At 44.0% G+C, this 27,903-nt stretch overlaps 1 protein-coding gene across 3 annotated transcripts in view; it reads left to right on the plus strand.

The window, feature by feature from the left end:
• Window positions 1-45: 45 nt before the first annotated feature.
• The window catches only part of USP47 (ubiquitin specific peptidase 47), a 116,350-nt gene continuing 88,492 nt past the window's right edge, over window positions 46-27,903 (plus strand). For 2 of the 3 annotated variants that reach the window (XM_054025902.1, XM_054025903.1), the window contains exons 1-2: window positions 46-173; window positions 16,506-16,565. In XM_054025902.1, coding sequence (XP_053881877.1) covers window positions 135-173; window positions 16,506-16,565 — 99 coding nt within the window. In that variant the 5' untranslated portion in view covers window positions 46-134. The remainder of the gene's footprint in view (window positions 174-16,505; window positions 16,566-27,903) is intronic. The other variant, XM_054025904.1, reaches the window with a different exon arrangement.

A 27,903-nucleotide genomic window follows, 5' to 3' on the forward strand; every position in this document is an offset into this window, starting at 1 on the left:
GGCCGCGGCGCTGCCCTCGCGGGGTGGTGTGTGTGTCGGGGAGAATGAGCCGCTCGCGTCCCTCCGCCTCCTCCGGCCGCTGCTGACGACTCCTCGGCCCAGCCTGCTGCGGGCCCAGCGCCGCGCCACCGGCCATGGTGCCCAACGAGGAGAACCAGCTCGTCCCCAAAGAGGTGGGGCCCGTGCGGCGGGGTCGCTCGGCGTGTGTGGGGGAGGGGGGAGGCTCCTGCCAGGGAAGCCTCGGGCGGGGACGTAAGTGAGGGGGAGGTGCGCGGTGTGTGGTGGGGGGTCGGGCCCGGTGTGGCGGGGAGGCCCTGCTCCCGGTCAGGCCCGGGGTGTGTGTGTGGTGGGGGGTCGGGCCCGGGAAGGTGTGGCGGGGAGGCCCCGCTCCGGATCGGGCCTGCGGGGGGGGTGCGTTGGCCCCTCTTTTTGTGAGTAGCCGCAGGAAGGAAATCCCTGTCCAAGTGAGCCGGGAGTGCATGTGTGGGTCCCTATTAGGGGGACTGGAGTGTGGGGGTAGGGTTGTGGCTTTGCAGTGTAAGTGCAAGGCCCGTAAGGGCGGGGGAGGGTTGTGAAAGGCACCTGTCGGTGTCACTGCATGTGGCAAGTATCAGAGGGGTAGCCGTTGTATCCACAAAAACAATGAGGAGTCCGGTGGTACTTTAAAGACTAACAGATTTATTTGGGCATAAGCTTTCGTGGGTAAAAACCCACTTCTTCATTGCATGTGGGTTTATGTGGGAAGAAGAGGGCCCCAGTGTGTGGTGTTGTCTGCGAGAGCTTGGGGGGGAGGCACTTGTAGCATGAATGTGGGGAGGCCCTGGTTTTTCTAAGGTTGAGGGGAGCGCCTATTCGTATGAGAGATCTGAGGGGGAGCTGCGTGTGAAGGAGGAAGAGGTGAAGCCTGAGTGGTGAGATCCCTTGTCTGACCCAGGGCTCACTTGCGGGAAGAGAGAGAGGTTAAAGGACGTCTGTGTGGTTCCAGGGAGCCTGCGGTGTTGGATGAGCAGGTGGGAGAAGCGCCATGCCTATGTGAAGTTATCTGGGGACCCTTAGCTGGGATGTAGGAAGAGAAATTGTCCATATGACACCTGGGAGGAGAGCAGGCCCCTGTCGGTGTTGTTTGAAGGAGCTGGGTTAGTGGGAGGGCACCAGGGAGGGATTCAGTCTGAGAGTTTTGAGGAGGGGAAAGCCCTTGGGGTGGAGACAGGAGGGAAGGCCTCTGTCTATGCGGTTTGGAGAGGCTAGGCCCATGTGTGGAGTTTGGGGATGGAAACTTCCCTGTGTGGTTCTTTGAAGGTGGTGGAAAAGGGCAGGAATGTTTGTGGTGGGCTGGGGGTGTAATAAGATAATTGATTTGGCAACCGATTGTGTTCCTGTTTGCAGGAAAAGGCTGCTCTCTCTCTCCAGCAATGGGGAGGGAGGGAGAAGGTCTGCCCCTTATCCCTAGTCTCTTACAAACAGCAAAGTGGAGGAGAACTGAGCCCCCCTGTCCTTTTGTGCTGATGCTTCTCATGTAAATCACATATGTCCAAAAATACTGCTCAGGATTGAGAGGGGGGGGAGTATAGGTTTTAAGTGATGGACAAAGTGATCATAATGATCTGTTAAGGCAATTAATAATATACAAGGTTTTCAGCAAATTCTTTTGAGAACTGTGGGGATCTGACAGGATAGGCTCAGTTAATTTTTAAAATGATTTTACATTCCAATTAAATTGTTCTAACTCTTATTGTTACTTTGTCCTCCCACCCAAATTTGCTTATTTTCTCCATCTGTTCTGTCTTGTTATATATCTAGATTGTAAACTCTTTGGGGCAAGGCTTGTCTTCTTATTCCTGGTTTGTACAATGCTTGGCATTGTGCAACCGTGATTCCTGAGCACAATTATAGTACAAATAATCCTGAATTTTATAGAAATGTAAGCTATGAGAGAGTATGGGGGCCACTACTGTATAATTGAAGGAAATAAGGTAATGGAAAGCTGTACTTTGGAGGCAAATGTTTCTGAAACTTAAAAATAAAATATTTGGTTTAAAAACAAACAAAAACACCACCACAAGGCAGGAGGGGATATAGCCAGTATACGTGGATGAAAACTAGGAAATAAAGGAGACTGACAGAAAAAGCCTGTGGCACTTGTGGTGGGTAACTGGAATAGATAGGGATGATCAACAGAAGAATCTAGCTATGGCTGTTCCTTTTAGTTTTTTAGTTTTTATTCCTGTTTAGGTTTTTTTTAGTCTGTGCGTGTGTATCACACACACACATCTACCTGTTGGGTTTAAAATGTATTCAGAATATGTATGTTTCAGATGTGTATTTTTAATTGTCTGCTCAATTTAAGATTTTTTTCCCTTTGGTATGAAAGAAGTAAAGGGAACAGATAGAGGAAGGTAACTGTTTTAAAAGAATTAATGATGTGATGTCCTGTAAAGTTGTCATGGATTTGGATATCTTAAAGAAAACTTCATGACATTTGTAAATGATGAATGTTGATAGTCCCCTTGTAAATTACAGATTTGGTTGTGATTCTTCTCAGATTCTCTTCTAAGTTACACCTCACTACTTTTTGCAAGTAAACACAGTGGAAAACCACTGACTGATGTGAACATTGACAATTTACTCTGTAATGAAGTAAACTGTTCTGTGATTTTTTTTTTTGTAAACTGAATTCAGTTTTCTTTATAATGCAAATATGAGACACACAAAATAGTTGTTTTGATGAGAGAGAGAGAGAAACAGATTGAGGGGGTGTCTTAAAACCCTTCAAGATCCCTACTTCTGTTACAAATAACACACACAATATTGGCATTTTCTGTTGTACTTTTCTAACTTTACAGTGTGCCCTTTGCTTGAATTAGGGTGCGTGGAAGATTAACAAATCTCTTACTGCAGCATTCACGAGCTACACCTGTTGGATTCAATAATAGTCTCATAAAGGGAACACTATTTTGAGAGAGGTGTGGGTGAACTGTGTCCTCCGGGGTCCCAGTTGAAACTCGGAAGATCTGTCCCTTTGGTCTCTTCAGTTTTCCTTGATTTTGCTGTGCGACTCCTGCATTATTGTACTTCCACAAGTAGAAGATGGTGTGAGCTTTTTTGGAGTTTCAGTTCTGCTGCTTATTAGGTGAAGAAGGAGTCACTGTTTTCTTACCACCTCCCAAAGGGCGGAGTGACACTTTTTTTTTTTTTTTTTTTTTTTTTTTTGCAGCACATGCTGCCTGCCTCTGGAAATTAGAGTGGGATTTGAACCAGGGTCTCTTGAAAGACGATACAGAACCATGTTGTTTTACTTAATACCGCTTTTGTTTGCTTGGGACAAAAATGGCAAGATGACATTTAAAATGTCAGTTTCCTTGACTAGTTGGCGGAAAGTGAGGATGTAAAAGTCCTAAATGGTATGGGTCACAGCTACAAGATTGGAGACCGCCTCTTTCCTCATGTGATACCATGGTAGTTGAGGTGGTCTGGGGTGTTTGAATTATAACTGATTCTTGCTTTAAGTGGTAAGCGGTTAATGGCAATGTATTTTCAGTTAAGGGTCCTCGATTCTGGAATGCCTTTTTTCCTTCTGGCTTGACAGAAACTAAGTTTGCCTCCCAAGGCACACTATACAATGGTTATTGGTTTTCAGAGGCTTTTGTGTAGGGAACATGGGTTTGGTGTTTGTATGTGTGGGAGAATTTAGTTCCTGTGGGCTCAGAGGGCTTTATTAATGTTAATCCTATCTGAATTTGACTATTTTATAAATCCTGTTTTACTTTTGTGTAGGGCCTCTGATAGGTACAACTGACTTATCTAAAATAAATGTGATTTAAGGTTTTGCTTTTATCTGCCTCTTCTTGCTTTACTATCTACTAGCTATTTGCAGTGCTGGTACTGGGCTTTGTGTTCAGGATCTCCTTTAGCTAAAAAGTATGCTAAGGAATTCTAACTACCCCAAAGCAGTGCTTATAGAAGCTGTGGTGTTTTTTAATTGAGCTTTTTATGTTCTTCCAACTTCTAAATTATCTCCATGAGTTAATAGTTTGAGGACCAAATTTAGTTGTTGAACGGGCTGACTGTTAAACACTGTTTTGTTCCAGCTGTTAAGGGGTGAGTGATATAGTCTACATCCCAGGAGACTGGAAGCTACTTACTCTGTACACTGTATGAGTCAATGGTTATGTTCAAGTCTAGCTGCATATAGAAACACATGTTGCTGTGCTGCAAACAAGCTACTTATAGCTTTTAGATATTGATCACATAAAATTTAGTGAGGGTTCAGTGATATACCATTAACTTTGGGACTTCTTATAGAGCTGTAGTTGCCACATTGTGATCTATGGAGCAGTTTGCCCAGGGAGTTGTTTGGTTATATGATGTTGATTGCTTATTTTTCACCTGCTAAATTGCAATTAAAATGCATTATTACATCCTAATGTTTCTTTCCCACGTAAGCAATTTCTGTAGCTGCTACAGGGTGTCATTTAATTTACAGTTTGTGGAGGAGGAGGGAGAATATGTGGAAACTTAAACTTGAACTGTCCAAAGTACACTTGTCAGTATAAAGTGTACGTACTTTATACTTGCTGTCATTAAATCAATGGTGGGAGTGTGTGAGACTGTGCTGCTTTACAACCATCTGAAGTGAATCCTCTCAGTCCAAACCTGGATTAAATGCAATATTTCCATCTTGTAGATGAGCCTGTGCTTCAAGGTAGAACAGATATTGGTAGATACATGCCCTTTGCAGTGCAGAGAAGTCATCTATGAGCTATTATAGCTCCCCCACTGTAGTGGCATTGGAGGCACTGTGACTGAACGTGTGGGACTTTCAATGTCCCTGTTGGTGGTGATTCTTTTGGGACAGTTGGAAGATTTCATGGCCACTTGAGGTGGACACTAGTTCAGCTCATAAAGCTGGCCACACTCTTAATTCAGTTGTTGGATTGAAATTGGAGATGGGGCAAGGGCTGGTAATGCAAATTGCTGGCAATGGCAATTGAGATATTGTGAAGGTGTAACAGCCTTCTGTTTTCTTGTTTCAGGAAAGCTGCTGATTTTATTCTTTTATAATTGTACTTTTAGTTATTTTAAAGGTTCCAGAATAGAGGATTTTGAAATTACTTGGAAATGGAAATAAATTCATGGAAGAGCTCTTTTTCTGGGTTCTTTCTATTAGGCTTGTCTGAACGTTGAATTGTTAGTTTCTACATAGCGAACACAATTTTTTCAGTTTTTTTTTAAATGTTAATTTCTATTGTCCCTTGAGCAAACAAATGACATTCTTGGTGGGGAGGTCACCCTAATGTCTGATCTGTTCTTGAGAAAATTACCCATCTGGATAAATAGGATTTCTGTAACTATATATATGTTAAAACCAACAGTGCTTTATCAAGTTCAGTGTGCACATGAGATCATAAGCATTTTTGCAATATTTTTAAAGAGGAAATAATTAAAATTTAGTTAATGTTGCTTCTGTAAAATCTTACAATTTTATTCCCTCCTCCATTTCTGTTGTGTTCTAATCCAGAATGCTAATATATATAGGTGTGACAAAAAAGTAGTGAAACTTACTACCCCATTGTTAAAGTGGGTGATCTGATGTCCAGTTAAAAACAAAACAAGTTAGGCTGTTTTTGCTACTAGACACTGTTAGCTCCTTCATTATAACAGCTATAAGAGTTTTCCATGACAGTGATCTGAGCAATATTATGTTGCGTAGCCCAGTGGACTGGAGTGAGACTCTAGACCTGCCACTGGCCTGTTGGGTGACCTTTGGTAAGTCACTTCCTCTGTTTCCCTAACTGTAAAATGGACATAATGATACTGATCTCCTTTGTTAAAGTGTTTTGAGACCTATTGAGGAAAAGTGCAACATAAGAGCTAGATAATTATTTATTTGCCACTTAACTAGGCCTCTCCACAGTACCAATTTTACACTATTAATTTTCTTTACATGGTGTATATTGGGTGTCACAATTCCTAGCAGGTGCCCCTTTGTGGCCACCTGCTAGGATTGATGTGAGGGAAATCCAAACCTCTGTCCTATGGATTCCCAAGGGTGTTTTAAGATGGTGGAGCCTAAATGGGGTCAAGCCATTGCCCCAATCTCAGCATCCTTAGGCACACACTCAGGGCTCAGATCCCTTGTCTGGCACCCACTTTCCAAGTGTTGGAAACTGCTGTGCATTTGTCTAGCCCCTCTGGGTGCAAGCACTGCCCCTTCAGACTCCCCAGGTCTTAAACACACCTCTCTCCTGGAACTCTGCCCCACAAGATGTGAAACTTTCGGTTTACAGTTTAACTACCTCTGAGATGTGAAGCAGTTGACAAGACGCACGTTTTGTTCAGACCGTCACCTTTATGCTCTTTAGTTAACAGATTCTGTACAGGAGAATACAAATCATACTAAACAATAGAACATCCTAAACACAATGTCTCTCAGTAGCTCACCCTTCCTTTAGGAGTCCTTTGGTGGGGGGATCTATATTTGTTCTGTCAGAAAGGTGGCGTCCCTGCCTCCTTGCCTACCCTGCTCCTGCAACAGCCTCACTCATCTTAGTCTGGTGCAAAATGGTTCTCCTGCCACTTTCCCTATGAGTCCATTTATAGACTCCTGCTGAGGTCTCCTTCTTCTTTTGTTCTGCCTTTTGGTAATTTTCCATTACATCTAAGCCCACCTACCTTCAGGCAAGAGGAGAAAGTGTTTTCTCCCATGCAGAGCAAACATTTTGTCCCAAGGTGTTTTACTCTGAATATATGATAATTGAGTCTGATTGCTCAGCACTAACAGAGACATGACACAATCTGGCTAGCTCACGGGGGATTCGTATACATATAGGCTTTCCATGCACAGTAATTTCATGATATAGTTTTATAAAATCATCCAAAATTCAGAAGTGGTACAGAAAAAACCACCAATACATCACATTTCTCCCCCTTTTAAAAAAAATAGAGTAGGGATATATAATATGTACCCTAGCTATGTTCTGGAATCCCACTTCTAGGCAGAGCATCTGCTTTACTACATATTAACTTGAACTTCATAGATTGTTAGTAAACAATTCCAATTATCATATCAAAATACAGTTTAATGATATTATAGGTAAGTTACCACGTTTACATCCCTTAAAGGAGGGGTTAGATGTGTCTTCTTCCCCAGTCTCCCTCAGGTTTAGTTACATTTCAGCAGACCACCCTGAAACCATAGAGTAAGGGGCACCATTCCCCATCCTTAACAGTTACACTCCCCCCAGAAGTTGCTTCACATCCACTTGAGGCTTTTCCTACTCTCTGCCATGTATCATGAATTTGGCAGCACTCTTAACTACCCACTGTCTCCCTCATTCCAGGGGAGCTCTGACACACATCACCTTTGGCTGTGCCTCATGTTCTCTTTCCCTGCAGAGTCTTGAATCCTAGCACCTGTTAGCTGTGTCTCTGTTTCCTTACTCACAGTGAAGTTCTGGCCCCCCGCATCTCCTCACTGTACTGGTGTCTCACCACTCCCAGTAGCATTCTTGGTTACTCAGCACTGACTCATTTTCCCCACTGATGGTAGGCAGTAATCTTGCCCCCTCGACCTTGGCAGCCTGGGACTGCCTGATGGTCTGTGAAGATGTAAAGGACCCTGAGCCAGGGAGGAAAAGGAATTCTGCTTACCTTGACTTACTATGTGGGGAACAAAAGGCCATCCCAGCAGAGTGTGTGTGTCGGGGGGGGCGTTAATACTCTTCCCTTAGAGAAGCTGAGGTTAGGCCACTGGAGTCCCTGGGCCCTGAACTCCAAGATGGTGGGGCAGAAAAAGGAATTTGGCTGTGTGGGAATGATTGAAGAATTTCCCTTGCTTGACTCCTCTGCTGTTTAAAAGCAGTCAGAGATGCCTCACAGGGAAGCAGCCCTACCCTATTTCTCCCTTTTTGCTCTGAAGAATTGGTGCTTGTAATATTTCCAGGATGTGTGGGGAAGCTCAACCCATTATGGGGGCAGCCAGTCTCCTGAAGGAGAAAGGTAAACCATACATATTTCCTAGAAACTGGAGTGGGAGGATCAGGTCTCAGGTTTACCGCCAAAACCTTTGGGTGTAAGAAGGAGCATGTGAGAGCTCAGCCCCATAGTTTCCAAAGCTGTTCCACTTCGGATAAATAATGAGTGATTGGAGTAAGGAGACTGGACCCACCTCCCATGTAAGTGTTCTAACCACCAGGCTATACACGCATTTTCAGTCTGTCTCTCAGGCCCAATGACTATTTATGTGTACAAAGTGGAAATGTTTATAAAAGAAATCATTTAAATAGATCTATACCCCCTTACCCCAAAAGCTTGTTCTGCTGATAGAATTTATTTGCATTATTAACATAGGGTCAAATCTCTTTCTCAAATAGTCCTTCCTTTGGCCTTAAGGAGATTTGTTTTTTGTAAAGACTACTTATCTGAGCAAGGGATAGCACAATTAAGACCTTTGTTTCTTCAAGGCTCGACACTAATCTTTTTTTCAATAATTTAGAATCAGCATGCTACTGGCTTTAGAAAACTTAAGTATAGATACAGACTCCAGGCCCCTTTTACATTCTGAAATAGATCACTATTCTATAGAAAATTAAATCTAAGGTTGCTGTGTCATCAAAAGTTAGATGTTTGTGTCATCCTGTTCATATTTGTTATCAGTTGTTAAAATGTCCCAAATTCTAAGAAACCAGCTTGAAATTCCTGGTGCAGATGTGTCTCCAGGCTTAATCAAATGCATAATGTTTATCAACAAGTGAATTACTAATTTAACTTTTTTTAAACAAAGAGCTTAAAAAAAAAGTGGTCTTTTTGTCGCTCTTCTGAGAATTTTCTTATTGAACGTATCTGAATGTGTGGCTTAAAATTAAAATATTGCAGGTGTAACAAAATGAGTGACTTTTCAACTGTCAACTACAGTAACAGATTGGAGAAAAAATATTTTCTTTATTTACTTTTTGTGTATTTTAACTACATTTAATATATAGCTACTGCTATCCCATTAGAATAGGTGGTCTTGCACAGCAACAGGAGAAAAAATAATTTTTAAACATAGGAAGAATTATGGTAAAAAAAAATTGGTAGGGGTCTACCTGAAACTACATTAAAATTATTTATCTGACTAAGAGTAACATTTTCAAAACACTTAAGTGAGTTAGGCATTTAAGTCACTTTGAAAAAGTGCTACAATTTACTTAAGTGCTTTGGAAAATTTTGCCCATGATCTCAGAATGACGGGCCTGTTAAAAAACTTAGGATTGGTAGATGTGCAATAGTTCATCCTAGTTAGGGGTTCCTTTGATTAATTGTAATTGCACATCCTGAGCATCCAAACACCACCTCTGTGTCACTGCTTGAGTCACCGCTTGTCAACAGAAGCCCTCTGCTGAGGGAGAAGGTTTATGCTGTATGCATGTGCACATTTAGCATTTATTTATTTTTGTGTCACTTAGAAATGTGTTTCAAAGCAGCAGTTTTGTTAAATAGCATGATAGGTTAAAAACAAAAACTGGGGGGATTCTGTACTAGCTAAAAGTGGCTAGATAGCTAGAAGTGGTTTGGGTTTTGTGTGTATGTGGTTTTTTTGTTGCACTGAGATTTTTTTTTTTTTTTTTTTAAGAGAACAGTGACAAAGCTAAATCTAATTAAAATGAAAGATGAAATAGCAACTGCATTATCAAAAAATATTTTAAAAATTTCCTGGTCTATAATCCAGAACTATTTTAGTAATACTTTGATAGTCTACAGAGTATTTCCCCATAAATGTTCTTTCTTAAAAATATCATTTGTGCAGGATTGGGTACCAGGATTTAAGGGTATTTTGCCTTCTAAGGGTTGTAGTAGCAGGAGCACAAGCCACATCTTCTGCGGTGATTGTGCACTATCCCTAAGCTTAACTGCTGCTGTTTGAACATTCCAGTTAGTACCTTCTTGACTGCTGTCATCAGTGAACCTCCATGTAGGAACAGCACAACTGCAGCTGGCTACTCTAGCTTGTTTTAACCTATGCTGGCAGGGCAGGATAATCTTTTATTTATAGCTTTCCCTGCCTTCTAGTCAGGTCTGTTTTCTTTTTTGTGGCTGCTAGAGCAGAAACACTGATGAATTGCCAGCCTCCATGGACCTTGGAGAAAATCTGGTTCCATGGTCAGTCTTCACGTATTTGTATTTTTCGGTCAGTGATTCAACACACTCTTGCTTCATCATCTGTCTCAGGGTCTCTATTCCTATTAATTTCCAAGTTTCTTGATTTGCATAGTTTTCATGCTTTCTTCCCCCCAACCCCAAATGTCTGTTTCCTGACTCTTCAGGAGGAAGAGAGACTACTCAGCTTTGAGCAATGTCAGCATGGCAGAAAGATGATAATGGATGAGCATGTTCACTGCATCTGTAGCTGGAAGATGGGGACACGGTGTGAGGGTGATATCTTATGTGTAGGCAACACCATAAGTGCAGTTAGATCAGGGAAATGTTTCAATTTCCATGTTGAGGCAAGCTAAGTCTCTTACATTTTAGTGCGGCCTCATGCCAAATGAGTAATCTGTGAATTATAAGGCTGAGTCACCTTTGATCATTGAATGCTAGGGCACTCTGGTGCTGCCCACATTGGCACAGACCCAGCTTCCCTCTAGGCCAGTGGGGTACCTTCATCACTGAAGTATTTTTGGTTGTATCCTTCCAGTGCCCCTTTTGACTTCAGCTGAGCTGATGAGGCATTGTTTCTTTGTAAGAAGCATCGAGGGTGAGCCTGCTGCTGGCAAAGTAATCACATCAGTCTCACCACTCTACATTCAGGACAATGAGACTGATCTTGGGAGACTTTGTGGTAGTGTATATGTTCACAGACCTTGCCATGTCCATCTTAGTCATCTCAGAGGCTGCAGTGTTGTCTTTGCTTCAGGCCCTGTTTTGAAACCTACTGGTGCTGTCTATACAGTTGGAGTGTTTTGCCCCAAGATCAAAGCCTGTGCTCTGGCACTTTGCTTGGTTGGCCTTTGAGGCCAAATGTGGTACTATGGCTTTCAGATGGTACCCATTTGTGAATGTACCAGGGCCAAAATCAGAAGACCTCTAGGTCAGGAATCTTCATTCAGTATAGTTTCTGTGCACTTGAACTCTGTTTTTCTGTTGTCTAGCAATGGTGTGGCAAACACCTTACATAACTGCCTCTGCCTTTAACGTGGTCAAGAAAGCATACCCTTCTGAGGATGGCTGTCTGTCTCGCACCTCCAATATGGTGATCAAGGCAGTGATAACAAAAGGAAAGTCTGGGCAAACAGTCTTTTGTTCCAGAACCACAAAGTATTTATGCCATGATTTATTTGGATTAAGGGTACTATTTTGCAGCAGCAGCCTTTCCGTTTGTGGAGTAATAGGTTTTCATGGATGAAGAATCACTCAAACTCTTCTTTTGAGACCCTTTCCAAGGATAAATACTAAAAAAAAAGTGCATGATGATGTGGACATGTCGTGCAAACAGGTCCCTTTATTTGTCCCACCCAAAAATACCTTGCTTGAGTGTTAAAATAAAAAACTCATTTCAACTGGGTTCATTTGACATCTTTCAACTAGTCATGAAATAAAGACACAAGTCTCTGCAACCTCTTGTCATCAGATTCATGGGGGGACCTTGATGCTTTCAAAATCTGGATTAAAAAGGCCCACATGAATATTAATAGAGTCCTGACAAAACGCCTTTTTAGCCAGATCATATTGCTGGTGGAAATGACCAGCTCATAAAGAGTGACAGAAGTTTAAGCTCCCCTGTGACTGATCCACCTAATACTAAGTTTGACAAGGATAAGGTGGTGCTATGGTCTCATATCTGAGATTCTTATCCAGTACAGTGACAGTTCTACTTAATAAGCCTGCTATCTATGTTCTCACCTGGGTATGCATGTGGGTGTGGAAAGGCCTTGCTCTGGCTTAAGAGGTCTTTGAAATGTTAGTTGGAGGAGACTAGAACTCTTGAAGTCTATCCATATCTTTGTTTCATTTGAAGACAATTTGCTGTGTAGGGTAATCACTAAAGGAGCCATGTTTAAGTGAGCCACTTCTGATGAGTGGTGTTGGCGGCTCATTCCTCTGCTATTACTCTTGCCTGTAAGGGCCATAAAACCTTAAGGGCTTAGATATTGCCACCTGTTTTCTGCTAAATTGCTCAGACCAGAAATGAGAATTCTGCAAGATATCTTAAGAGAAACAGAATAACAATTTAAGTAATTTCTTGTTGCATGATTTGGCAATGACTACTGTTCTTACTGGTCTGCTTTGAAAATAATAGCTTTGGATTTCCTTCATTGTGGATAAACAGTTTCACTTTTTCCCACTTCTGGTGCTTATGTACTAGCATGTGGCTGTAGTGTTTTGCGTTGCAAATATGTGGGAATGTTTACATTACATTTTTTATTTCCTTTTTTTTTAAGTAGACTTACTAGGTTTTGGAAAACATTTAAAATATTTAATATGACCTAGGGGCTCAATTCTGCATACTCACATATGCAAAATTGCTGTTAACTTCACTTGGGGGGGTTGTTTAAGATTCTGATTACAGTATTGAACAATGAATCACTGAAATTTCCCTTCAAAATTACTTGGAAAAGTAGTTGGGAAAGACTTTTGTTGCATTACAGAGTAAACATGAAATAATTTTTACAAAATGATATATGCTGTACTGAGGATTAGAACATTAAGAGAAATTTTAGATAAAACAAATTGTAAGACCTGTTTGTTATACTCTAAAAGAGCATTCTTCAAGTTATATTTGAAAGTGCCTTTTTTCATACAGTAAAAACTGTGGATTAGAAACTTTCATTTTGTAGCTTTATCAGATGATCCTTTTAAGCTAGTTTTGGCATTACTTTGTAATCTGGTCTCCAAATATGCTGCTGTTCACCTACATATTGCTCTTCTCCCCTTACCAAACTTGTCCAGTGACGGCATGAATACACCCTCTTTGTTTATATTTACTTTTAGAAATCAGAGGTCATCAAGTCCAGTCCCCTGCACTGAGGTGGGACCACATTGGTATTTGTCCAGCCTGTTCTTAAAAACCTCCAACAATTTTGCTGAATGAATTTAGTGCCCTAAAAACTTCTATTTTATTTTAATTTATTTTATTTTATTGAGACTATTAAAGAGCTTCAATACTTGTTGTTTTAATTTTGTTTTAATTATGGAGTATTTTGTAGAAGATAAGTACACAGTACGTTAAAGGTGTCTGGTTTAACTCTGTTTAAACTTTGGCTTCAAAAAAGAAAAAAAAAATGTATTCCACTCAGGTGAGCGCGCAAAGCGCACCAAAGCTGTAGAAATTTGCCCTGCAATACCTGTAGGAGTGACGCTCATGCCATTTGCCTCATAGCCCCTCCGCTGGCTAGCTAAGGGCAGCAACATCCTGTCTGCCTCAGTTCCTTCTCATTGCCTGCTGCTACAGTTGCAGCACTCTTAATAGTGTTTCTTCACACTGCTTCTTTTTTCTGTCCTTGAGAACTTCTTGTAAATAGTTTAGTTAGTTGTTTAGTAGTAGTATCTTAGGTTGGTTAGGTTATTTAGTTGTAGTTTCCTGGTGGAATTCCTTCACCAGGATTTAAACATTGCACCACAAACATATACGATGGGCAATTGTGAATAATGATACCCACACATGTTTGTGCCTGTGAGAGGGGCATATTAAGGACAGGTGCTCCTTCTGTAAGAAAAGGATACTGCTGGCAAGGGATTTGAGACTCAAGCAGCACCGATGGAGCAAGCTATAAGGCCTATATCGTCACCAAAGACGCTACAAGTTCCTCAGCCACCATTGAAGCCACAGCATGCTGATGTTCCTTGGCAGGACTCATTGCCTGCCTTTAACAGGCTGGGAGATCATTTCCCTTCCTTGAATCCCACCAAGAAAAAGGGCCCATAAATTGGACCATAGCCACTCCAGATCTTGAAGAGCGCTGTCATCTTCCATGTTAATCTCTGCTGACCGGCACTGTGGCTCCTTGGGTACTTGTGAGAGAGCTGGGCCATTGACCCATTCCCTCGTACCAAGACACTATCGTAAGGCTGTACCGTTGACTCCAACACCATGCATGAATCTGTTACCAGTGACTTCGGTACCAATGATGACACGTCCCCAGCCTACTGGGCAATGTCAGACCTATTATCCCTCTCAATCCCAGATTCTCCAATCACACAGGAAAACTTAGCAGTCATGACTTCATCAGTAGTTACGGCACTGACACCGTCCTCGGTATTGCTCTTGAGCCTGGCTACCCTAATGAGACTAGTGCCAGAACTGGTGGTGACCTCAGAACTGGGATCTCTTTCAGGGTTGGTACTGAGTGAGAACGTGTTACCCTGGGCAACCCTTAGTGCATCAACTTCTCTACCAGCCTTGAGCCGATGCAGTCAACATATTGGATATCAGATGAGGCTGGACTGTGGTTGGCTCTGCCAGAAATTACCCCCTTCCATTGCTTCTGGATGACTTTGGGGGCTCATCTGGGTCGAGTTTGAGATCTTCATTCACTTTCCTTTCATCCCCTAGATGCTGGTCTACAGTTTGATCCGGATATATGTCTGTTACCAATCCTGGTACTGATCACACAGTAGATATAGGGGCTCTCGGTCCACTACTTATTGGCCACTGATGCCATAGGACGCTCCCCATTCCTTTAGGTCCCGATCTTCAACCTACTCTAGGGTATCCATGCTGCATAGTCAGCTGGAGGATGCTACCTCTGAGCAGGTACAGCCTGACATAATTGGACAGGGTACAGTACTGAACCAAGAGCAGCCAGCTACTCTCCATCCTCCTTGTCACTGGATGATGCCATGGCACCAGACGTTTTCTTTCCGTTGCCGGGCGGATTTCTGGGCACATCAAGACCTTCTTAGAAAGTTGACCTCAGTGTTGGGTATCCAGGCTGAATTTGTGCAGGAAAACATGCACAAATTAGTGGGCATTCTCCAGTCCTCATGCTGGAGAGAGTAGCTCTCCTGTTGTACTTTACAAAACATATTACGTAACCCACTAAGTGTTAGTGAGGTGTAACCTTATAATTTCTAAAATCCAGGTAAATAAGTTTAGGAGTCTTCATGTACAGTCTTATCTTTTTAAATGTTAGTTTAGAATTGATACTAGGATATCAAAGATAGCTTTTTCTCTCAGATGCAGAATATAATGCATGCAGTTGAACTCATAGTCATGCAGTATTTGAAAAATATAAACGTTCAACTGCTAGGAAATAGCTGTATAATATATCCCAAATCAGTGCAGTTAAGAAAGTGTGTGGTATTAACACTGAGTGACTTTAATCACAGAAATGTATTGTATTTAGGAAATATCAGGAATTTTTTAAAGTTTGACTGTCTGCTTCAACAGCAGTCCATCTCTAAGTAATGTAGTTAATACCATGATCTGGAACATAAGACCTAAGTGGCAGTTTTCCATGTCTCCGTTGTATCAAGAAAAGGGGTCAGTTTCTCAATAACAACGAAGTACCGTATATACTCGTTCATTAGCCCGTTCGTTTATAAGCTGACTCCCCAAGATGGATAAGTAAAAATAGCAAAAACTGTGTGACCCTTTTGTAAACCGACCCTATATTTCAGGGGTTGGAAAACTTTGTCAGGGTAAGCTGCTGGCGGGTCGGGACGTTTTGTTTACCTGGAGCATCTGCAGGCACGGAGCCCCTCAGCTCCCTGTGGCCACGGTTCGCTGTTCCCAGCCAATGGGAGCTGCGGGACTTAAGGAATTAGTTCGCTGTTAAACTGAAACATTTTACCAAAAAAAGACTTAAACTAGCAGCATCATCTGATGTAGGTTTATAATATTCATTTATCAAAAAACTTGTCATCTGTTTATTCAATTACTTATGCTATGTTTTCGAATCTTGTAGTATACAATATCTTTTCTTGCACAAGTTGTGGTTAAGACTTTTGCCAACCAGTTCACATTAACTGAAATTACTGCTAAAGAAAATATTCTAATCTGATATGAACCCATGTTAAATTGACTAATTTAATAATATATAAATGGAGTAATAAACTCTGAATTAAAAGCCTTTATTCTGATCTGGTTACTTAAACCAGTCGAGCAAAGTTATCAGTGCCACTATATGAGAGAAATAGTTATTGTAAAAAGGCAAAATAACAAGTAGAATTACATTAATTTAAATTTATTTACAGAGGTGGATTATTTTAAACTGATATTTTTGCGCTCATTAATTTTTTTACTTTGTATAAATAGCATATCATCACTTATCAACATTTTCCGAATCCTATTTATTCTTTTAGTCTAGGAAGTTACACACCTTAAATGTAGAACCAAATTCTCTAGCAGAGTTTGCCCTGTAAATTACAGTTGATTTGGAAGATTTAATTTTTTTAAATAAACTTTAAAAAAAGATGTGATAAGAAGCTGATATCCACTTTGCATACAGAATAAACGTTCTCTCTGCAAACAAAACATCCATACTTTTTTAAAGCTTTATGATTTGTTATTAATTTTGTTTTTATAGGATATGTTTTGGAGTTGCAGACAAAGTCTCTTTGATGAAATGAAGAAGAAATTTTCACAGGTGACAACTGAAGTCAACTATTTAGAGTGATAACCAAGATACATCATAACAGCATGATACTCTAGCTTTTGATTAACATGAGCATGAATTACTTAAATTCTTTGCATGTTTTATGGATTTAAAAAAACTCATTACATGCAGTCCTAACAATAGAAGCTTTGATATATTTCCTTCCACTCTTTAATTATATATGGTCCCTTATGAGCATCTAGCTCCTTTTTTTGTTTTTACCACCACAAAGAAATAAGAGCATGGCTCTGATAGTCTGAAACAGTTTAATTGGATCGTTTAATTGTTGATTAAAATTTAAAAGCATGGGTTGTAAACACTGACACAATTACATAGGATCCTATATCTAACACAATAAATTAGAGACTTGTGGCTCCGTATGCTTTATAACTTGTCCACAAACTTGAAGGAGAACTATGCTGTTTGCTCAAGCCAGCCGTCTAAAAGCTTACAGCATAAAGTAATAAGTACTTGTCGTCATGAATAGAATAGAATTTATTTTTATGCACCCTCAAACACCAATTTGGAATTGATGTGTTTTACTCTGTACTCCCTGAGCCATCAGTAGTGCCCTCTGATCAGGTCCTCTGCAAGAGAACCAACTGTGCTTTGCTAGTTGCTACTTTCTACTTTCAGTCTTCCAATGAACCAAGTGTGATGCCTCAGAGAGAGAGAGTGCAGAAAGGGGGAAGTTGTGGGTTGGAGAATGGCCAAGAGACTGTCCTGCGGGTTATTGTGGGGGAGCACAGATGGGAGCGACAAGAAGAAGACTCTGAGCTGGTGAACTGTAAAATGGAATTAGTAGCTCTACTCCTGACACTCTGCCTGTGATTGGTGATCACTTTTAACCATGTGTTGCAATGCATCCAAAGATGCTAGCACAGAAATTATTGAAACTCAGTCTGTTAGCCTACATTTTTCTAGATATTTAACACTGTTAATACCACCAGCTGGCTCTTGATTTTCAGCTTTTCCTACAAGCGGGAGTTAATTGGATTACAGTGTATGCTCCCTGTCCTATTCCATGAAGTTAGAACTCATAAATGTAAGCTGGGCTGCTTGTAGAACATCAGCGAAGGCCAAGGAAGTCAGGGAGATGAGCCACTGAAGCAGGCTGCAAGCCTGCTCTCTTCCCTGGCACACAGTGAGAGAAAGTTCTGTAACTGGCCGCTTGGACATTGTGGCAGTCAAGGCTCAGAGTGTGGTGCTGAGTGCTTAGAGCACATAGTGGATAAAACCCATCCTAAAAACAATCATGACTGAAAATCATTAAATCTGAAGTCATTGTTTTCAATTATGAGCCTTGGGGGGGAGGAGGAGGAATGGACGGTGAGGGTTTTTTTTTTTTTTTTTCATGGGATTAGAATAAATCAGTGCTGCTATACAATTTGGTCCCATGGTGCTCCATGGTACATGGTAGCCTGTCACTATCCCTTAGGGATTACAGCTAGGCAAATGATGCCACATGATCCCATCTGCATCAAACCACACTGAGCCTACCAGTTAGATGAATGTAGACCAGCTGATGCAGTGGATGAAGTGAAGAGAGCTGTATCTCAGGCCTTGTCTACACTACGAGAGTAGTTCGATTTTACTTGCATCGAATTTTTGGAATCGATATTGCAAAGTCGAACGTGTGTGTCCACACTAAGGACAGTAATTCGACTTTGTGAGTCCACACTAACGGTGAAAGCGTCGACATTCGAAGCGGTGCACTGTGGTCAGCTATCCCGCAGTCCCCTCTGCCCATTGGAATTCTGGGTGTAGCCGCAAAAGCCTTCTGGGTAACAAAATGTGTCCAGGGTGCTTTTGGGTAACTGTCGTCATCCGTCCATCACTCCCGCCCTCCCTCCCTGAAAGCGCCGGCGGGAAATCAGTTCGCGCACTTTTCCAGTCATTGACAGCGCGGACGCCACAGCACTGCGAGCATGGAGCACGCTGCGACCATCGCTGCAGTTGTGGCCGCTCTCAACGCCTCGCAGCTTATCATACAGCTTTCCCTGAGGCAGATGCAGAAAAGTCAGGCGAGGAGGCTACGGCACCGCGGTGATGGCCTGAAGTCTGAGAGTAGCACAGACCTCTCAGAAAGCACGGGGCCCAGCGCCGAGGACATCACAGTGGCAATGGGTCATGTTGATGCCGTGGAACGGCGATTCTGGGCACAGGAAACAAGCACTGAGTGGTGGGACCGCATAGTGCTGCAGGTCTGGGATGAATCCCAGTGGCTGCGAAACTTTCGCATGCGGAAGGGAACTTTCCTGGAACTTTGTGAGTTGCTGTCCCCTGCCCTGAAGCACAATGACACCTGGTTGCGAGCTGCACTGACTGTCCAGAAGCGAGTGGCCATAGCCCTCTGGAAGCTTGCAACGCCAGACAGCTACCGGTCAGTGTCAAACCAGTTTGGGGTGGGCAAATCTACCGTGGGGGTTGTTGATGTACTGCTGCCAAAGGTAGTGACCCTGGGAAACGTGGAGGCGATCATAGATGGCTTCGCAGCGATGGGATTCCCAAACGGCGGTGGGGCCATAGATGGAACTCATATCCCTATCCTGGCACCGGACCACCAGGCCACCCAGTACATTAACCAAAAGGGCTACTTTTCCATGGTGCTGCAAGCACTGGTGGACCACAGGGGACGTTTTACCAACATCTACGTGGGATGGCCGGGCAAGGTTCATGACGCTCGTGTTTTCAGGAACTCTGGTCTGTTTAGACGGCTGCAGCAAGGTATTTACTTCCCGGACCACAAAATAACTGTTGGGGATGTGGAGATGCCTATAGTCATCCTCGGGGACCCAGCCTACCCGCTAATGCCCTGGCTCATGAAGCCCTATACTGGCGCCCTGGACACTGAAAAAGAACTCTTCAACTACCGGCTGAGCAAGTGCAGAATGGTGGTGGAGTGTGCTTTTGGCCGTCTCAAGGGGAGATGGAGAAGCTTACTGACTCGCTGTGATCTCAGCGAAACCAATATCCCCATTGTTATAGCAGCTTGCTGTGTGCTCCACAATCTCTGTGAGAGCAAGGGGGAGACCTTTATGGCGGGGTGGGAGGTTGAGGAAAATAGTCTGGCTGCTGATTACGCACAGCCAGACAGCCGGGCGATTAGAAGAGACCAGCGGGAAGCGCTGTGCATCCGGGAGGCTTTGAAAGCTAAGTTCCTGAGTGAGCAGGGTAACCTGTGACTTTAAAGTTTGTGTACAGAGAAGCTGAACCTGCCCCCGTTTCTTTACCCAGTTAATGTTGACTATCCTATCCAGTTACATACCCCCTTCACCCCTCTTCCAACACACGTTTCGAAATAAAAATAGTTCTACTTTGTTAATGAACACCGTTTTCTTTAATACTGTTTTCGCGGGAATTTTTTAAAACTGGGACGCAGACTGTGGTGCGGAGCGGGTGTAGTGTAGTGACGCGAATGAAGCTTCTAAACTCAAGGATTGACAGGCTCCGCTGCGGTGGGATGGTTGTTTCAACGGAGCCTGTCACCCCTCCTGATCGGGACTCTGTGTATGGGGGGGCTATGTGACTTTGTGGCAGGGGGAGGACGGTTACAGATCCCCTGCTGCGTGGCTCTGTGATCCTGCATAAGGACCGCCGCTTAAGATCTGTAACTGCCCTCCCCCGCCACAAAGTCACAGAGCAACCCACCCCCCACCACATAACATGAAAACCACCTCCCAGACTAACCAGGGTAACTAGTCACTGCATCACTGCACTGTGTATGTGCCCTGCTGCTGTACCTGCCCCCGCCTATGTACCCTGCCAAAGGTGACTGTCCTGTCCAATTACCAACCCCCTTTCCCCTCCTCCTCCAAAAGAACATGATTGAAACAGTAGTTAACAGAAACGTATTTTTTATTATCAACTACACATGGAACTGGGAGGTGAAACTTGGACGGGGGCTTGTGTCAGGCGGGAAGGAAAGAACTTTTCAAATTTTGGGGAATGAGAGCCTTCTGCTACTAGAGCTCTCTGCAGGGGTGGAGTGAGAGTTAGCACGGACTCCGCCGCCTCTCCTTCTTTGCACTTTGGGTGAGGTGGGTATGGGACATGGTGCCGGGGGAGGGCGGTTAGAGAGAGACTGCAGCGGGGCTCTGTCCTCCTGCCTCCGTTCCTGCAGAACATCCACAAGGCGCCGGAGAGTGTCTGTTTGCTCCCTCAGTAGTCCAAGCAGTGTTTGAGTCGCCTGCTGGTCTTCCTGCCGCCACCTCTCCTCCCGATCCATGTTGGCTTGGTGAATTTGGGTCAAGTTCTCCCGCCACTGGGTCTGCTGTGCTGCCTGGGCTCGGGAACAGGCCATAAGCTCCGAGAACATGTCCTCCCGTGTCCTCTTCTTCCTACGCCTAATCTTCGCTAGCCTCTGGGAGTGTGATGCCAGGCTAGGTTGTGAGACGGGGCAGATGGGGCTGTGGAAATGGGAAAAAGGGAGTGAATTCCTCAGAAAGATAAATGTAGTTGTGAACGAAGAACATAGTCTTTCTCTGTGAACAAGACCATGCACAGCACCTATCACATGCGCACTCAGCACAAGGTCGAATTCTCGGCCTTCGCATTCAGTGCCTGGGGTCTTGCACAGCACATTTGAGAAGCGGGGCAGCACAACGGAATTTCTGTTGCAGGCAGACATGGTAAGCCGTAGACTTGTGGCAGTGTAAAACTTTTATATTACCACTAGTCTCATTTCACATTTAAAGCAATGTCAGTCCCTGCTGCCAGCAATCCGGCAAGCGGGAACTCTGCCCCTGTCCCACCCCCTCGCGGCTGTCCCCGGGAACGATCCCTTTCGGCTGCCCCTCTCCCGCCTCCACGGCGTGGCTGCAAACCAGCGGTTACAGTTCTGTAAAGGAACGGGCAAGCAGTCCCAACACTAACATTCCCCTGCCTAATTCAAAGCAGGTCACCATGAGCGACATCACCCTGATGAGGATCTCTGAGAGCGAGAGAGAGAGAATGCTCCGGGAAAGCCTCCAAAGACCAGGGCCGTATGCCGCCCTGCTGTGCAGAGCAATGATTCCCGAGTACTTGATTGTCTCGTGGCGCGGCAACGTGTCGTACTTCGGAGGATCCAATAAGGCCGCTCTCCCCAGGAACCTCATGCAACGGCTTTCCAATTACCTCCAGGAGAGCTTCATCGAGATGTCCCAGGAGGATTACTGCTCTATCCCCGCACATATAGACCGCATTTGACTGTAGCTGCAGTAGCAGGGACTAAACAGTAGAGCGGCTTGGGCAGGACAATCACGGAAAACCGGACATTGCTAGATTTTTTTTCAAAACTTGCACTGCCCATGACTGAACCGTTAAGCGCCTAGGGCAAAGTAATCATGAACAACCCATTCTTTTAATTGTTAATATTCCTGTTCTGTTAAAAATAAATGTTTAGATGTTTACAACACTTACTGGCTGATCCTTCCCCAGATTCTGTGTCCGGGGTAACGGCTGGGGACGCTTGGTAGGGGATCTCTGTAAGGGTGATGAAGAGATCCTGGCTGTCGGGGAAATCAGCGTTGTGAGCGCTGCCGACTGCCTCGTCCTCCTCATCTCCTTCCTCATCTTCCCCGTCCCCTAACATGTCCGAGGAACCGGCCGTGGACACTATCCCATCCTCAGAGTCCACGGTCACTGGTGGGGTAGTGGTGGCGGCCGCACCGAGGATGGAATGCAGTGCCTCGTAGAAACGGGATGTCTGGGGATGGGATCCGGAGCGTCCGTTTGCCTCTTTGGTCTTCTGGTAGCCTTGTCTCAGCTCCTTGATTTTCACGCGGCACTGCGTTGCATCCTGGCTGTATCCTCTCTCTGACATGTCTTTAGAGATCTTCTCATAGATCTTTGCATTCCGTTTCTTGGAGCGCAGCTCAGAAAGCACGGACTCATCGCCCCACACAGCGATGAGATCCAAGACTTCCCGATCAGTCCATGCTGGGGCCCTCTTTCTATTCACAGACTGCACGGCCATCACTGCTGGAGAGCTCTGCATCGTTGCCAGTGCTGCTGTGATCGCCACGATGTCCAGACAGGAAATGAGATTCAAACTGACCAGACAGGAAAAGGAATTCAAATTCAAATTTTCCCAGGGCTTTTCCTGTGTGGCTGGTCAGAGCATCCGAGCTCGTACTGCTGTCCAGAGCGTCAACAGAGTGGTGCACTGTGGGATAGCTCCCGGAGCTATTAGCGTCGATTTCCATCCACACCTAGCCTAATTCGACATGGCCATGTCGAATTTAGCGCTACTCCCCTCGTCGGGGAGGAGTACAGAAGTCGAATTAAAGAGACCTCTATGTTGAACTAAATAGCATCGCAGTGTGGACGGGTGCAGGGTTAATTTTATGTAACGGCGCTAACTTCGACATAAACGCCTAGTGTAGACCAGGCCTCAAAGTAGCATAAATCAGTTGGAGCAGGTTTGTTCTCCAGAATAGCAATTCTATTCTATGTGCTGTTCTCCTGATATTGCTTTATCTCCCACAATCTGTGAAAAAACGTATTCTGTTGAACTCCTTTACTCTTTCTGTTGTGTGTAGTTTACATTCCAGCACAGTTGCAGTCTGCTTTCTCCTCCTCAGAGAGTTTAGTCCATAAGACTGGCTTTCTCCAGAAAGGATGAAATGATTGCAGATTTGCTGGAAAATATGCCTTCTACCTGTGAAGAGCATGTTTTCCTGTGAAGTGTTCTGCATTGAAGAATGCATCCAGCATGCCTACAGACTATGGGAAGTTTGATTTCTAATCTGAGAAAATTCACAATGGAAAGTGAGCCCACTTAATGTAGAAGTATTGCTTACTCTTTTCACTTTCTCTCATATTGCTTTATTTAGATGATTTAGATAATTTAGATAGATGCCTCAAACATTTATTTGGAGAAGGCTACAAAAATCACTTCAGCATTTAAGGTCTCCAGTATTCATATTGGCATTGTGTATTTTCAGGTACTCTGGCTGTTGCTACAAGCCTCCTTCCTTCATATAAGGCTCAGTGGTATAGACCCTCTTTACAGAGAGTACAACTGTGATAAACTACTTTAGTTGTTTGCGTGTCTCTCACTTTCATGTATTACAATGCCGTTTGTGTGGAAATAGAATTATCTATCAGGTCTTGCCTGTACCTCTCCATCTGGCAGGTAAGGACCGTTTTCTAGGAGATGATTGTAAGTCCTAGGTTACAATTTCAGCCTGAGTATGATTCTTGTTTACCTGCAAGTCTTCATCCACCAAAGATTGGCAATATCGCAGCATGAACCTGTTTGCCTTTGAGACCGATGTGCTTGTTCTGTAGTGGGCAGACATCTGGGCTTCTTGACATGAATTTGCAAGAGGCAAGATCTTGTGCTTTCCACTTTACAAATTCAGAAGACTGGTTACTTTGGAGATTCTTACCCTCTCTACACACCCCTGACTCTAGTATGGTCTATATTTTAAATATGATTTGTTCCTTAGTACTCTGGAAGTCCAAAACCTAGAAATAATTTTTGAGGGGGTTAATTTTAGTGTGTTTCAGTGAATCTTTGGCTTTCCACTTCTTATGCAGTAGCTGTTATTGAAACACAACATTGGAAAATGTCCTTTCTTTTGTACTTTGGGGCCTTTGTGACCCCCCCTTCTCCATTTAGTTTTCTTGCTCTTCTCTAGTTCAAGATAGTTAGTTTGTTTTTTCTCCTGTTTTATCAGAGATAAAATGGTGCTTAGAGCAATATGTACTAGTAGCTTTTTTAGCCAAGATGATTGACTCAGGCAACTAACAGAAGTTACTAGATCACAGGCCTTGGTTCTCTTGGACTTGAATCACACCGATATCTGCTGGGAGAGCAACACAGCAGTGCACAGACAATCCAGGAAGTTTTTGGAAAGTGTAGGGACAATTTTCTGGTGCAAGTGCTGGAGGAACCAACTAGGGGCAGAGCTCTTCTTGACCTGCTGCTCACAAAGAATTAGTAGGGGAAGCAAAAGTGGATGGGAACCTGGGAGGCAGTGACCATGAGATGGTCGAGTTCAGGATCCTGACACAAGGAAGAAAGGAGAGCAGCAGAATACGGGCCCTGGATTTCAGAAAAGCAGACTTTGACTCCCTCAGGGAACTAATAGGCAGGATCCCCTGGGAGAATAACATGAGGGGGAAAGGAGTCCAGGAAAGCTGGCTTTATTTTAAAGAATCTTTATTGAGGTTGTAGGAACAAACCACCCTGATGTGTAGAAAGAATAGTAAATATGGCAGGCGACCAGCTTGGCTTAACAGTGAAATCCCTGCTGATCTTAAACACAAAAAAGAAGCTTACAAGAAGTGGAAGCTTGGACAAATATTGCTCAGGCATGCAGGAGTGAAATCAGGAAGGCCAAATCACACTTGGAGTTGCAGCTAGCAAGAGATGTTAAGAGTAACAAGAAGGGTTTCTACAGGAATGTTAGCGACAAGAAGGAGGTCAGGGAACCTAGTGACAGAGGATGTGGAAAAAGCTAATGTACTCCATGCTTTTTTTGCCTCTGTCTTCACGAACAAGGTCAGCTCCTAGATTACTGCACTGGGCAGCACAGTATGGGGAGGAAGTGACCAACCCTCTGTGGAGAAAGAAGTGGTTCAGGACTATTTAGAAAAGCTGGACAAGCACAAGTCCATGGGACCGGATGCACTGCATCTGAGGGAGCTAAAGGAGTTGGCGGATGTGATTGCAGAGCCATTCGCCATTATCTTTGAAAACTCATGGTGATCAGGGGAGGTCCTGGATGACTGGAAAAAGGCTAATGTAGTGCTCATCTTTAAAAAAGGGAAGGAGGAGGATCTGGGGAACTACAGGCCAGTCAGCCTCACCTCAGTCCCTGGAAAAATCATGGACCAGGTCCTCAAGGAATCAATTTTGAAGCACTTCGAGGAGAGGAAAGTGATCAGGAACAGTCAGCATGGATTCACCAAGGGCAAGTCCTGCCTGACTAACCTAATTGCCTTCTGTAATGAGATAACTGGCTCTGTGGATGAGGGGAAAGCAGTGGATGTGTTATTCCTTGACTTTAGCAAAGCTTTTGATATGGTCTCCCACATTATTCTTGCCAGCAAGTTAAAGAAGTATGAGCTGGATGAATGGACAATAAGGTGGATAGAAAGCTGGCTAGATCATTGGGCTCAACAGGTAGCGATCAATGGCTCCATGTCTAGTTGGCAGCCGGTATCAAGCGGAGTGCCCCAATGGTCGGTCCTGGGACCAGTTTTGTTCAATATCTTCATTAATGATCTGGAGGATGGTGTGGATTGCACCCTCAGCAAGGTTGCAGATGACACTAAACTGGGAGGAGTGGTAAATATGCTGGATGGTAGGGATAGGATACAGAGGGACCTAGACAAATTAGAGGATTGGTCAAAAGAAATATGAGGTTCAACAAGGACAAGTGCAGAGTCCTGCACTTAGGACGGAAGAATCCAATGCGCTGCTACAGACTAGGGATCGAGTGGCTAGGCAGCAGTTATGTAGAAAAGGACCTAAAGGTTACAGTGGACGGGAAGCTGGATACAAATCAAGTGTCCCTTTGTTGCCAAAAAGGCTAACGGCATTTTGGGCTGTATAAGTAGGGACATTGCCAGCAGATCGAGGGACGTGATCATTTGCCTCTATTCGACATTGGTGAGGCCACATCTGGAGTACTGTGTCCAGTTTTGAGCTCCACACTACAAGAAGGATTTGGAAAAATTGGAGAGAGTCCAGCGGAGTGCAACAAAAACGATTAGGGGGCTAGAGCACATGATTTATGAGGAGAGGCTGAGGGTACTGGGATTATTTAGTCTGCAGAAGAGAAGAATGAGGGGGGATTTGATAGCTGCTTTCAACTACCTGAAAGGGGGTTCCAAGGAGGATGGATCTAGGTTGTTCTCAGTGGTGGCAGATGACAGAACAAGGAGTAATGGTCTCAAGTTGCAGTGGGAGAGGTTTAGGTTGGATATTAGGGAAAAAATTTCACTAGGTGGGTGGTGAAGCACTGGAATGGGTTACCTAGGGAGGTGGTGGAATCTCCTTCCTTAGAGGTTTTTAAGGTCCGGCTTGACAAAGCCCTGGCTGGGATGATTTAGTTGGGGATTGGTCGTGCTTTGGGTAGGGGGTTGGACTAGATGACCTCCTGAGGTCCCTTCCAACCCTGATATTCTATGATTCATTCCAAGTCATTCAGCAAATAATGCCTGTCCGAACTCATTTTACAGTGAGTTTTGCAAAAGATCGATTCTCTTGAAGGTTCAGAAGTTTTAAAGCCAGCTCTCAAGATTGTTGTAGGTTGCAGATCTTCTGTTTTACTGTCTTAAGAATCAATAAGGTGATGAGCCTCTTGTCTCATGGCTAGAACTTCGGATGGCTCTCTTAGGCAATTATTTCTCTACCCTCTGACTTCCCAAAAACAAGCAAGCAAACAAACAAAAAGTTCTCATTCCCTGTTAACAGGATTTCTGCTATATAGATTCCCTAAAGCAAGTTTAGTACTATAAGGGTATGTCTACACTACGAAATTAGTTCGAATTTATAGAAGCCGGTTTTATTGAAATCGGTTGTATACAGCCGATTGTGTGTGTCCACACAATAAAATGCTCTAGGTGCTCTAGTCGGCGGACCGCGTCCACAGTACGAGGCTAGCGTTGACTTCCGGAGCATTGCACTATGGGTAGCTATCCCACAGCTATCCCACAGTTCCCGCAGTCTCTGCCGCCCCTTGGAATTCTGGGTTGAGATCCCAATGCCCGGATGATGCAAAACAGTGTCGCGGGCGGTTCTGGGTACATGTCGTCAGGCCCCTCCCTCCCCCGTCACAGCAACGGCAGACAATAGATTCGCGCCTTTTTATCTGGGTTACCTGTGCAGACAACATGGAGCCCGCTCAGCTCAGCTGAGCTCACCGTCCCCATATGTCCTCTGGGTGCCGGCAGACGTGGGACTGCATTGCTACACAGCAGCAGCTGCTAACTGCCTTTTGGCGGTAGACGGTGCAGTAGACTGGTAGCCTTCATCGGCGATCTGGGTGCTGGCAGCCGTGGGGCTTGCCTTTTGGCAGTAAATGTGTATTACGACTGTTAGCCATCCTATTACAAGTCGGGTCATCGTACGTTAGCAGAGTCTTCCCTGAGCAGCCGATTGTGCAATAGGCCTGAAGACCATCGTCATACACCGCCCCGTATTTGCTGCCAAGCACCCAGAAAGATGCCGAGGGCTATCAGTCACGCTGCACCGTCGTCTTAAGATGTAAAAAAATAGATTTGCTCTGTATTCATTTGCTTCCCCCTCCCTCCGTCAAATCAACGGCCTGCTAAACCCAGGGTTTTCAGTTTAATCTTTGGGGGGGACCAGTCTGTGACAGTTGTTTGT

This window comes from Malaclemys terrapin, chromosome 4, assembly GCF_027887155.1.
Source record: "Malaclemys terrapin pileata isolate rMalTer1 chromosome 4, rMalTer1.hap1, whole genome shotgun sequence".
Lineage (NCBI taxonomy): Eukaryota > Metazoa > Chordata > Testudines > Emydidae > Malaclemys > Malaclemys terrapin.